This window comes from Emys orbicularis, chromosome 25, assembly GCF_028017835.1.
Source record: "Emys orbicularis isolate rEmyOrb1 chromosome 25, rEmyOrb1.hap1, whole genome shotgun sequence".
NCBI lineage: Eukaryota > Metazoa > Chordata > Testudines > Emydidae > Emys > Emys orbicularis.
In genome coordinates, this window is record NC_088707.1 from 5,512,571 (window position 1) to 5,525,900 (window position 13,330).

Below are 13,330 nucleotides of genomic sequence, written 5' to 3' on the forward strand. Positions count from 1 at the left end.
CTCCAAGTTCAGCCTCTGCCCGGACAAGTGTGGGACCGAGGTGTCCACCTGTCCTGCTGGAAGGGTAGGGATGGTCCTGGCTTCAAGGAGAAAAGATAATGCCCAACACTCCCTCTCCCCCTGAGGCGTGTGCGCCACCCCCTATTATGGCTAGTGCCCCCCCAGGGTTCCATTAGGCAGCATCCTCAGGCATTCAATGAGCAATGGCTCACATAGGAGCCGATCGCGGATCACCCACCTCCATGGGCGACGCCCACACTGGGGTGCCATCGGGCAGCGTATCTTGTATGTTCTCCTCCCATAAGCAGGTGGCATCGCTGAGCGTGACGGGGCTCCCCGAGCCGTCCTCTGTGCTCATCCAGGGTGGGAAGCCGCTCGGGACCCCAGCTCGCATCCTCCAGACTGGGGGGCTTTTTGGGACCTCAGCTGGGGTGCACCTCTGCTCCCCCACAGTGGGAGAGGTGAATGGCTGGAGGCCATTGGCCTGCAATAGGAGCGAATGCGTGGGGATGCCACGGACAGAGATGTGTGGTGGAAAAACTGAGTGATAAATTAGCTACCCCTTCCTGCCTCCACCCCTCCCTGCTTCCCAGGAGGGGACAGGCCCTCCATAAGCTCTGGCCCAACCTGCTTTCAGTTCTCGGCTCCTCAACACCAGAAGGAAACTGGAGGGTGTTCAGAGAAGAGCTGGAGGAACTGAGCTAAATCGGTGAGGCTTGGCTGAACAGGAGGACGTGATCAGAGGCTATGGAGGGAGGAAACACCAAGGGGGTGCCCAGGAGACTCGGCTTGCCCCTGCAATGATACAACAGGGTTTAACTGGGATATGGGGGCGGGGGGTGAAGAATGACAGCAGAGGGTGTGGGATCCTCTCCCCAGGAGCAAAATCCCCCCCATTGTCTGGAATAGTTAAAATTACACTGGGCCAACCCTTAGAAAATGTTCTCCAAGGCTGTAGGGCTGGGCAGATGGGCTCGAATGGGGTTTCATCATCTCCGGCCTCTGATTCGTACACACCCAGGGAAGCCTTTCGCCTCCAAGGCGCTGGTAGCTACCGCTTGGACCAGGGGAGACACTGGGGCACCCACCTGCAATGCTGCGTTGCTCTCCAGCAGCCCCACCAGGCCTTTCAGGAACTGGATGTTGCTCTCGTTGATGTCTGGGGAGAGACGTGCGCACAGAGACAGAGCTGAGCATCACAGAGGAATTCCATCCCTGGCCAGGCCTCAGGCTGAGCTGGGTCACACGGGAGTCCCAGACACGCACAAAGAATAGGGGTCCTTCCCTATCCACCCTGCTGCTCACCCTGTGCCCACTTCTTGCCCAGAGCTCCTACAGGTGTCTGTCTCTTTGATCCCAGCCCAGGAGCCTCTCTACAGAGCTGGCACCCGTGGGCAGGCCGTGCTCTTCTCTCTAGGCAGCACACTCGAGCTGGAGGCGGGAACGCCCAGCCAGGCGCAGGGGGAGGCCAGAGTCTGCGGCCGAGCCCAGAGCTCACACATGGGTATTCCCAGCTCTAACCTAGGGACATGGGGTTTGCCCATTGGTCCATCAGGGTGAGCTGCTGCCTCCAGGCCTGACACCTCAGGATAAGGTGATGCCCCCACCACGCACGCTCTCATGCCTCTAGCCAGCTGGGCACCGTTTTAAGTGGGGAATGCAGAGACCAGCTGAGGCCTTGGAGCCCGAGAGCGGGTTAACGCCATCGGAGCTGGCATAGCTGCAAACTGCCTCCACGATGCTAAGGCAGGAAAGGAAGGAGGATTCGGTTACCAACATCGCTGTTTCCAGACCCCAGCACCGTCCTGCCTGCCGCTGCCCCTGCCCCGTTCCTGCTGGAGAGGAGGTCGTTCTGCTCCTCTAGGTTCCGGAGCTGGCTCTTCAGCTGCTGATTCTCCAGCTCCAGCTCCTTGATCCTCCTCTCCTGCCACATGGCGGCCTCTTCCCGAGAGGCGAGGAGATTCCGCAGCTCGGACATCTGCAGCTCCAGCTCCTTGACCAGCTCAGCGTATAGACCCGTCACCTTGCTCGCTCGGCTGCTAATGCTGCTGCCTCCTGAGGGAGCTCGGCTGCTCCATGGGCAGCCGTCCTCGAGTCCGTAATTCAGGGATGGAGACTCCAGCTGCTCTGTGCTGGGTCTGTAGAGCACCGAGGCCCCAGAATGAGCGGCTCTGGGATTGTCCAAAGTCCTGGTGTGTGGCAGCCCGTCCTGGGGACGTCTGCTGTGGAGATCCAGGCTATTGCTCTGAAGGACGTGTCCAAAGGGGGACGGGCCCTGGGGCTGTGGCCCGCTCAGCGCACGAGGGAAGTGAGAGACAAGGCTGGGACTGGCCTGGGGTCCGTTGGAGAGCCTGGGTCTTTTCCGGTTCTTGATCTCCTCTTCCACGCACAGCAGAGAGTGGCTGGGCCTCCCAAGGCTGCTCAGGGCTCCATGGGGTTGGGCGCTGGAAGCAGACAAAAGCCAAGAAGAAGCGAGTATAATTAAATCACATCTTTCCAGCCCTTACTGTCTCCAAATACTGTACAAACTGTGTGTATGCACATGTGCGCACGCAGCAATCACATCACCCACCAGTGAAATGCAGCTACCTCTGGGGTGGTATGTGGCAGCTGTTTAACACGGCAATTTATGGGAGGAAGTGAAGGAGAATGTTATATCCACTTGAAACTCCAAGGGGAATTTCTGGAGGTAGATTGGAACCACTGGAACTCCACCACTGGGCAGGCTCCTGGGCCTAAGTCTTGTGAAAAGTTCCAGAGGATCTTTAACGGCCACAAGCCTTCAGGATTGTGGCTTTCGGTGTAATTCAAGAGACAGTATATTCAAAGCCCCTCTGACTTCAGTGAGCATTGCAGGGGCCTCGCACTTCTGCGAATCCAACCTAAATTGCTGCTAAGCACCTCCTGGCATGCTGCCGAATCACCAGCACTGGGGTGGTCTGGGGAAGTCTCCTGGACAAAGACACGGCTCTGCTTAGCTTGTGAGATCAGACAGGTCCCAGTGACAAAGAGCTCTTCCATTCCCCGCCACCCCCCGCTAACGCTATCGTATTCACTCGATCTAGGGACTTAGATGCCCTCCTCACTGCAGCATCAGAGCCCCTCACCCTTATTAATGGACTCAGATTCCCAGGCCAGAAGGGATCATTGTGATCATCTAGTCTGACCTCCTGTACACCTCAGGCCAGAGAACTCCCCCAAACAATTCCCAGGGCAGATGGTCTAGAACAACGCATCCAATCTTGTTTTAAAATTGCCAGTGATGGAGACTCCACCATGACCGTTGGTCAATTATTCTAATGGTTAATGATCCTCACTATTAAACATTTACACCTTATTTCCAGTCTGAATAGGTCTAGCTTCATGGGAGCGTGTTAGACCTTTCTCCACTAGATTGAAGAGCCCATTATTAAATATTTGTTCCCCATGTAGGTACTTACAGATCAAGTCACCCCTTAACCCTCTCTTTGTTCAGCTCAACAGATTGAGCTCTTTGAGTCTATCACTACAAGGTGTTTTCTAATCCTTTCTTCATTCTTGTGGCTCCTCTCCAATTCATCTTCAAAGCACACACCTGGGGTTTTTAAGGTCAGGCTTGACAAAGCCCTGGCTGGGATGATTTAGTTGGGGATTGGTCCTGCTTTGAGCAGGGGGTTGGACTAGATGACCTCCTGAGGTCCCTTCCAACCCTGATATTCTATGATTCTATGATATGGGGGAACTATTATCCCCACTTTACAGACAGGGAATTAAGGCACGGGATAGAATTAGCAGCCTAAAGAGTCCGCAGCAGAGATGGGTGTAAAACCCAAGTCCAGCGCCCTATCTGCTACGCTCACACGAGGTTCTGAATTGTAGCTGCTGCTTCTGGGGCTGTGCAGAGTCATTCCCTAGGAATTGGGACCAGAGGGCTAAGGGGTATGGGAGCTGGTGCCTTTTCCCTGTCAGGGACAGTTCAAATCCAGCCCAGTGACTGCCAGCTGTTACCATCCATTGACTGTTCAAGGGATTGTAAGAAAAAAGTTTCAGGGTCACAATCCAGTTCCTGCTGGGCAGGTGTCCCATAACAACAGCAACCATTAAAGCTGGAGGGGAAGTAGCTTGCCCAAGGTCACCCATCAGACCAGTAGCCAAGCCAGGAATCAAACCCAGGTCTGCTGAATCCCAGTCCAGTACTCTAGCCTCTAAGCCACACTGCCTTCTGCAAAAAGTCACCTCAGGCCCCCACTACTGTGCCTTCTCACCAGTTCTCAGTGGGTCCAGCTGGGTGAATCTGTTGTGGCATGTCCCCCCTCCTACCTGGTACATTCTGGGGGGGCGTGTCCTCGGGACTCCTGGAGCTCCAGCTCCTGGGGCTGTTGGAAGTCAGGGCTGCAGAGAACAGCACCTTCCAGCCCAGGCTCAGGCAGTTTGTACAGTGGGTGATCATCTGGCTGCTCGCCATCTCCCATCCCTTGGTCCATGGCCTGGAGGTGGCTCTGCAGAGCCTGCAGGTCAGTGACACCACCAGACATTGCCTCTCATAGTCACACCTTCCAGCCCCAATGAAACATAGTGGAGGAGAGGGAGGAAAACTCAACCTGCTGAAGAGAGAAGGGAGAGAGAGATGGGAAGAGACACCAGCAGGAAAAAAGAAATGGAAAAGGATTGTATACAAATACCAGTTTTGATCTGACACTGTCCTAACACCCTCACTATTGGTCCAGTTGATCCAGCCCTCAGCACCCACACACACATTCTCTTGGTTTAGGATTTGTTTAGCTTTCCATCCTTCCCTCTGATTAGCCCCATCACCCTCTCCTCTGACCTGGTTCCCCCATCTCCCTCCCCTCTCTTTGATGCACGTGTCCCCCTCCTTGTCCCACATCTGATTCCCCAACCCCCCTCTAAAAACAGCCCTTTGCCTATTTTGACACCTGCTTCTCCCTCATCCTGTCCCTGTCTGTCCCTGCACTGCTCTCTGTTCCCTTCTCCTCCTCCCTTACTACCCCTGCCCTGATCACCCACTTTGCCCTCTGTCTGGCCTCCTCCCTTTCTTGTAACCTCATAGAATCATAGGACTGGAAGGGACCTTGAGAGGTCATCTAGTCCAGTCCCCTGCACTCCAGGCAGGACTAAGTATTATCTAGATCATCCCTGACAGATGTTTGTCCAACCTGCTCTTAAAAATCCCCAATGATGGAGATTCTACAACCTCCCCAGGCAATTTAGTCCAGTGCTTAACCACCCTTACAGGAAGTTTTTCCTAATGTCCAACCTAAACTTCCTTTGCTGCAATTTAAGCCCATTGCTTCTTGTCCTATCCCCAGAGGCCAAGAAGAACAAATTTTCTCCCTCCTCCTTGTAACAACCCTTCATGTACTTGAACCTGTCTATTCCTGTCTCTTTTCAGCTCTTTTCTCCCTCTTCCTTTCCTTGTCCTCTGTTTGATTTCCCCCCACTCATGACAACTGTCTGATCCCCATCCTCTTCTCCTTGCCCTGACTGAACCCACTTGTCTTCTATCTGGAGCCTTGTCTGCCCCCCCTTCCTCCTCCTCTCTGTTTTCCCCACATGTCCCCTGTTTGCCCCTTCCCTCTGTCTATTCCCCCCACATGTCCCCTTCCCTCCTTGCTCCTGTCTGTTCCCCCCACGTCCCCTTCCCTGTTTCCTCCATATGCCCCCTGTATGGACCCTCCCTTTCGTCCCCCACCTCCTGTTATCCACCCCCATCCTTCCCTCCCCCCCGGGACACTGTACCTTTAACATCCCCTCCATGTGCCTGTTTACAGCCCTGACACCATTTCCTGGTCCCCGAGTCCCGCCCCTGCCGCTTCCCCACTGGCTGAGGTCTGGCCCTGTCTCCCGCCTGATTGGAGGCCAGGGATCGGCTCCCTATTGGCTGCTGGGACAGGGGCGTGAGCTGAAATCGCCCCGCCCCGGCGTGCGGGACGTCCGGCGTGCTGCCCTCTTAAGGGGCGGGGTCTTTGCGCGCGCGCGGCGGGGGCGGGGCTATGATGCGTTACGCGGCGCGGAGGGGGCTGCGCGTTTGGGCCTGGCTCGGCTCCCGTTCCCCTGGGCAGGTGCTGGCGCCGGCTGCAGCCATGGACCTGGGGCCCCTGAGGAAAAGCTACCGGGGGGACAAGGAGGTGAGAGGGGTCCCGGGGGGGAGCTACGGGGGGTCCCGTTGGGGGAGGGGTCCGGGGGGCTACAGGAGCCTCCCGGGGGGGCTACAGGGGGGGACTACAGTGGAACCGGAGGGAGGGGTCCGGGGAGGGGCTACAGGGGGAGTTGGGGGGGAGGGGTCCAGGTGGGGGGGGCTACAGGGGGAGTTCGGAGGGAGGGGCCCAGGTGGGGGGGCTACAGGGGGAGTCGGGGGGGAGGGGTCCAGGTGGGGGGGCTACAGGGGGGGTCCTGGGGGGGGGGCTTGGTGGCGGAGGGGCACGTGGGTGTTACAGGAGGAGGGGACTTGAGAAGGGGGGGTCCCGGTGGAGGAGGGGTAGGTGGGAGGGTTCTAGAGGGGGGCTCAAAGAGGGAGGTGAAGGGGGCGAGGAGGAGGAAGGAGAGGGATTAGAAATCTGCCCCTCCTCCCCCCCACAGGTGGGGTGCACAATCACCCCTCCCCCACAGGTGCCCGGGCTGGCAGGTGAGTTGGTCTTTACCCTGCTGCCCCTTGAGGCATGGTGCTCCCTCCCCTAGAGGCTCCCCCCAGATCCTGCCCTGCTCTTATCCAAAGGCTGGGTGGGGGGTTGTGGTGGGGATCACAGAAAAGCCCTGTGAGGGCCCTGTTCATCTCTAGGGACCAGGATGGGTTCCTTGCTCACAGCCAACCTGTGGCACTCGTTCATCAGGGGACAGCGCAGAGACCAGCAGTACCGCGGGGCTCAAAGAATGAGATGAGTTCCTGGAGCACAAGTCCATCAATGGTTATTAGCCAAGATGGTTAGGGACACAGCCCCATGCTCTGATTGTCCCTAACTTCCGTTTGCCAGAAGCTGGGATTGGACGACGGGATGGATCACTTGATGACTCCCTGTTCTGTTCATTCCCTCTGGGGCACCTGGCATCGGCCACTGTTGGAAGACAGGATACTGGCCTAGATGGACCATTGATATGATCCAGTATGGCCATTCTTATGTTACCCACAGGGCTGTGCCTGACTTTAATAGCCCGCCCTTCTGTCTAAGGACTTGGCTACACGAGAGAGTTATAGCGGTATAAGCTAAGGTGTGAATTTAGATTGTGGCTGTTCTGGTATAACCCCGATGTGGACACTCTTAGGCTAGGTCTACACTACAGCGGGGGGTCGACCTAAGATACGCAACTTCAGCTACCTGAATAGCGTAGCTGAAGTGGCGTATTTTAGGTCGACTTACCTGGCTGTGAGGACGGCGGCAAGTCGACCGCTGCCGCGCCGCCGTCGACTCCGCTACCGCCTCTTGCCGCGGTGGATTTCCGGAGTCGACGGCAGAGCCATCAGGGATCGATTTTATCGCGTCTTCACTAGACGCGATAAGTCGATCCCCGATAGACCGATTGCTACCCGCCGATCCGGCGGGTAGTGAAGACGTGCCCTTATTCTGGTATGAGAGGACCTTTTGACAAGTTAGTTTATGTCAGTTGGGAAGGGTTGAAGTTAAACCAAAAAATCCCCCCATTTATTCCAGAATAAATGTGTCCACGTACGGGGCTACACCAGTATAATTAGTTTAACCGGTAAAACTTTCCCATAACCACCTGTGAGGAACCTAAATACTAATCTTAATTTACAGGGGAAACTGAGGCACAGAGAGGCGAGAGAGTAAGGTCCTGCAGAGCTGGGACTAAAATCCAGGTCTCCTGACTCCCAGGCCCATGATTTAAGCTTCAAGACCAGCCTTTCCATTAGTCAGCATGGGACAAGACAGCAGCTTCAGAGCTCAGCTGACCTAAAAAAATCAACAAGCAGTGAATGAAATAAAAAAACAGTGTGTTCTCCAGTGGCTAGAACAGGGAGATGGGCAGGACAGCGTCAGGACTTTAGGTTCTGTTTTGACTCTGTCGTTGGCTCATTGTGTGACTTTAAGCAATGTGCCTCCTTTCAAATGTGGATAATCAGAGACCGTTCAGCGGGCCAGGAGTTGTGACGCTAAACTCCTGTGGGCTGGTTCCTGCAGCTACAGGGTTAGCAGGATTTGAGATGATGTGTGGTGAAGTGAAGGATCCTGACGGTTGATGGGTGGGGGTGTAACGCTCCAATTCTTCTGCTCCTGTCCCCATTTCTGTCCTGTGCAGACATTTGAGGAGAAACATCTCGCCTCCTTTGACCCGATTAAGCAGTTTGCCGTGTGGTTTGAAGAGGCCATGCAGTGCCCCTCGATTGGCGAAGCCAATGCTATGTGCCTGGCCACCTGTACCAGGTGGGCATTGCAAGGGAGTCGCTGGCCCAGAATCTCTCCTATCTGCGTCTTTGGGTGGCTTCCTTTGCTGCTTTCCTGCAGTGAGGTGCCCTGCCAGCTTGCGTATCCTGGGCTGGGTAACCTGGCAAGTAGGGGAGCAGACAGCTTCCGGCATGTTTGTATGGATAGTAAGGAGCGGATCCAGAGGCACAACTATGTGTTGGAACAGGACTGGGCATTTGCCCTATTACATCAGACGGGGACCCAGCCAGCCCATTATGCTGGCTCCAGCGGGGTCCAATCTCAAATGCTTTAGAGGAAGGCAAAGAAGCCTGTAATGTGCAGCCTCCTATAATGAGGTACAGGGTGAGAGAGGGTGGTGAATCGTCCTTCCTGATCTCAGCAATGCTCAATTCATGAGCAGAAAGAAGAGGGTGGATTCCCTTCACCTTTGCCTGGGCAGGAGGGCAGTCTCTGGAATGTATTTCTGTATGTGCTTGCACTTCTGTGTTGACTGGTGCATTTGTTCCCTGGCTCAGGGATGGGAGGCCCTCTGCCCGCATGGTGCTCCTGAAGGGGTTTAGCCAGAATGGCTTTCGATTCTTCACTAACCACGAGAGCCGGAAAGGAAAGGAGCTGGTGAGAGCTGCCTCATGGGTTACAGACCATGTTGTTCATGGATTTGTGTGGGGCATGTCACTGAGGGCTGGGTTTGGTCACACTCTGGCACCGTCGGCGGGGCGCCAGGAGGGAGGATCTTGGGGGACATAAGATGTTGACCAGCAAGCTGGTAAACTACCCACTGGCCTGTATTTTCCATGTCTGTACGGGCACCCGAACTTTGCTCAGATGAGGGGCAGGACGCCGACTTGCCAGGTGCTCAAGGTCTGCACCAGGCTTGCATCAAATCAAGTGGACAGCAGCTGCCTCTCTCCTTCGGTATAGAAGAGCAGCCCACAGATACACCTCAGGGACCAAAGTGCCTTGGGCTATGTTGATCCCAGGTGTGGGGATCAGAGAGTGGGAGGGAGATATCTCCTTGTGCCCCCCTCCACTCCCCATCCTGATTTGATCACGGGGATGCATAGCATGTTGGCACCTCCCCATGGGCTGTGTTGGCTTAGTCTGTCGTGTGCTCTTAAATTCCTCCAAGTCCCAAACCCTTGAGCAGAGTCTAAGCTAGGAGAGGTGGGTAATTTCTCTAGCTTTTAAGATGTGACACGTTACCCAATTGATGAAAGTCCTTTGTTTTGTGGTTTTTATCCCCCCCGCCTCCCCACTCTGCAGGACTCCAATCCTTTTGCCTCAATCGTCTTTTACTGGGAGCCCCTTAATCGCCAGGTGAGTTGTGCCTTCTGATCCCGAGCAAGGGGAGGAAGCGGCAGTGGGGATAGGCTCAGCACCCTGCATGCAGTATCATAGTTACTGGTGAGGCCTGTTTGGGCGAAGTGCTAGAGGAGATGGCAGATGCAGTCTGCTTCAGAGCACTGGTCTCTCTCGCTCTCAAAGTGCAGACCGCAGCACTGAGCAGAGACCCTCTGTTTGCTCATCTTGGGCTGGGGAGGCTTCTTAAAAGCTCAAAAACTGCTTCACACCAGATGGGACGGGTGACTGGAATCTGTAACTTACTCAGCTCCTTGGGGGCTGCGACTTTGACAGCTTGAGGGATTCTCACCGTGCTAGACTAGCTTCTAGGTTATGAACTGCGCTTACAGAGAACGCTCACACACCACTGAATGCAGCTGCCTCTGGGATGGAAGGTGGTACCAGTTTAACAGCCCTCAGCAACACTGCACAATAGTTCTTAGAAGGGGAATTGAAGAATAACGCCAAGAAGTGAGTTTATTGACTTGAAGCTGCAGGGTGATTTAGGTCAGCAAAATATAATTACCGGAGTCGGAGACTGTTTCTCAGCTACGTACCAGAGAAAAAAGGGAGGGAGCGGCAGGTTCCTTATGGGGGAAGGAAATCTGGGTCTTTAATAATGGACAGCGGGGAGAGGCACTGAAACCAACTGAGTTCTAAATGGATCTCAGGTGGGTTCTCTAGACCTTCTTCCCAATTGACTCTGCCTGAGGTGAGGGCTGGTGAGTTGGCTGCCTTTCGGGGAGCTAGTTCTGGAGGGGAGTTAGAGCTCTTTCTACCCTGCAGGATGTGGTGGTGATTCAAACCGCCTCCTCTCCATCTCACGCCGGGGTTGGTGATCACCTGGTATAACAGCAGGGGACGGAGTCAGCCCTTGACATTTGGCGAATCCGCAGAGGGGAGGATAGCCTGATGCCCCCCCCCCGGATCCTAATCTTGTTGGCAAAATTAACTTGGTCTCCTTCTGGCCCCTGGCGGGAGTGTGCCCACCTTCCTGGGGCCAGGTCCCATCTCGCTGTGGCTGTTGCAGGTGCGTCTCGAGGGCTCTGTGGAGAGACTCCCGGAGGAGGAATCGGAGCACTACTTCCACTCCCGGCCCCGAAGCAGCCAGATCGGGGCGGTTGTGAGTCGCCAGAGCACCGTGATTCCCAACAGGGAGGTGAGGCGCAGTGGGACTCGAGGGTGGGGTGGATTGTGCTGGATTCCGGCCCCTTGGGTGTCTCAGAGCTTGTTCCCTCGCTGTGTGTCCCAGTGCATCTCCTCTCCTACCAGGGGCAGTGAGGGCCCCAGGCCATGCTTTGCCTGCTTTTTGCACGCGTGCTTCGCGGCAGGAAGCCCCAGGCCTTCAGACTGTCTCCCTTTCCCTTGCAGTATTTAAGGAAGAAGAACACCGAGCTGGAAGAGCTGTACCAGGAGGGAACCGTGCCAAAGCCTGCGTACTGGTAAGTGGTGCTTAGTGGGGGGAAATCTCCTTTTGTGTAAGTTAGGCCTGGTCTTCCACTCTCTCCCTTGGTGTCCCTTCCCATTCCTCCGCTACACCTCCGAGTGCCTCAGCTGTGGCTATTAGAAACTGGGGGGATGTTGGTCTTAAAACGGCCAGAAGATCTCGGATTCCCGGCTGGTAGAGATGGACAGACAGCACTTAGGTTTAATCTTTCCTAAAGGTGGTACCTCTCCATAGTGGTGCTGCTGCTGCTTCCCCCTCTGCCAAGTGCTACCCTGCAGCAGCAATGTTAGATTTAGATTGAAGGCCAGGGGCAGGGCTTGAACCTAAAGCTTTCATGCAGCTGATTACCAGCTCCTGACAAAGCCTGGATTTACTTAAAGGACGCTTTGGGAATCAGTTACGGTTGAGATTGGCCTGCTTCTGAGCTGTTCCCTGCAAGAAGATGCAGAGCCCATCCCAGAGTAGCGAGCATCATTGGGCTTGACGTGGTTGTGTGCGGACGCCTCACGTCCTTTTTAGGTGCCCACCGGCCGTCGTGATATGTGCTGTGTAAAAGCTTAGCGCCATCCGCGTCGTCGTAGGGAACTTCCTGGTCCTACTTGGCTTTGTATGAAGGCTGCTGCAGTGCATGGGCGCCTCTAACAGCATCTGTTTTTCCCTCAGGGGGGGATACATCCTGAAACCAGACGTTGTGGAGTTCTGGCAGGGTCAAACCAACCGCTTACATGACCGCATCGTCTTCCGGCGCCTCCGGGACGCCGCTGCCCCCACGGGACTCATGACACACAAGGGAGAGGGGAACTGGGTGTATGAGAGGCTTGCCCCTTGAAGGCCAAAGAGCGAGATCATTTCACACAGGGACCTGGGATATTTTCAATACCCTTCTGCCCCCCCCCTTACCCAGGAGCTGCGGAGGATGGGGTACGGCCCCCTTGCTCCTGCACTTCACAGGGCAACTGTCTTAACTTTTACAAAACCAGGCAATATTTGGGGGTGCTCAGAGGTGCCAGATTGGCAGCCCTGGAGACTGAAGCCCTCCATCTATCCCAGTGGGAGCTTCCCCTGCCAAGGCATGTCTGCCCTGATGTAAAGGGGCAACTCTAGGCCTGGGGTCAGTTCAGTCTCCATAGCTCATCTGATCCTGGGCACCTCTGCTGAACCGGACGATGAAGCATGTGTCTATGGGGGCAGTTAGTGCCAACTGTGTCATGTGGATGCTGCTTCACAGGGAATTGAGCTGAGACCCGCCAAACTCATTTCACAAAGAGGCCATTGGCTAGTGAGTCTCTCGGACCTCTTGTTGGTTATCTGGATCACCTACCAAGGGGGTGGCTGAGACAAAACCACAGGCAGGCTGGCTCTCCTGGACAGCCTCCCTGTAAGTGCCTCCTGCCTGAGGGCCCCCCTATTTTAACCTGCCAGTCCTCAAGCGCCAACGTGACATGGGGAGCAGAGGTGTTGTGTGCTCGTTAGCTGTAATTGGGTGTTTAATTTTGTCCAGTGCTGCTTTGAGTGCAATAACGTAACCGATTCTGGATGCAGACAGAGCAATCATGTTGTTGGTAATGTCTGTGGCTGTGATGATATCTGTATAATCTCTCTGTATAAGGATGTTCTCCTGCCAGACTCCAGCCTGGGGGCGGTGCCTCCGGGCTTAGAACTGCTTTTATCAGTGCTGGTGTGTAAAGTCTCCCTAAATGTATAAACTCACAAATAAAGTCCAAGCTGACGAGTGGAGCTGGAAGGGGATTTGGTTTACTATTAACTTGTGTGTTGCAGTTTTTAAAGGGGAAAAACATGCCTACGTGGGGGAGGGACTGGTTTGTATTCTTCTGTCTGTCCAGCAGGAGGAGCTGTGTTTGTTTTTCAATCTCTCCCCCTGGCAAGCAAGCGGTGCCAGGGGCCTTAACCCCCAGCAGGGGGAGCTGGTCCCCCGGCCGCAGAGCAGAAATTTGTCCGGAATGTGTGTTTTCCCTGCGTTTGCTCTCGCTTTCTTGGGTTGTGTCCCAGTGAAACTGCAGCCTGATAACCTCTGCCCTCTCCCGGCTCCTTGCGCGAGTTTGCACCCTTAGTCATTTGCTTCCTCCCCAGCCAATCGGGGTCAGGGTCTGTTGGCTGTTTCACTTGTGGTGGCAGGATTCCCATGCAGCAGGGGGAGTGA

The 13,330-nt window shown here is 55.2% G+C and overlaps 1 protein-coding gene across 1 annotated transcript; it reads left to right on the top strand.

Annotated features, from left to right (window-relative positions):
• Positions 1 to 5,993: 5,993 nt before the first annotated feature.
• Positions 5,994 to 12,933, top strand: PNPO (pyridoxamine 5'-phosphate oxidase). The gene is made up of 7 exons (XM_065422566.1): positions 5,994 to 6,128; positions 8,254 to 8,378; positions 8,897 to 8,996; positions 9,645 to 9,698; positions 10,753 to 10,881; positions 11,094 to 11,164; positions 11,833 to 12,933. Exons 1-7 carry the CDS (start codon positions 5,994 to 5,996, stop codon positions 11,996 to 11,998), a joined length of 780 nt encoding a protein of 259 aa, XP_065278638.1. The 3' UTR covers positions 11,999 to 12,933.
• The last annotated feature ends 397 nt before the right edge of the window (positions 12,934 to 13,330 follow it).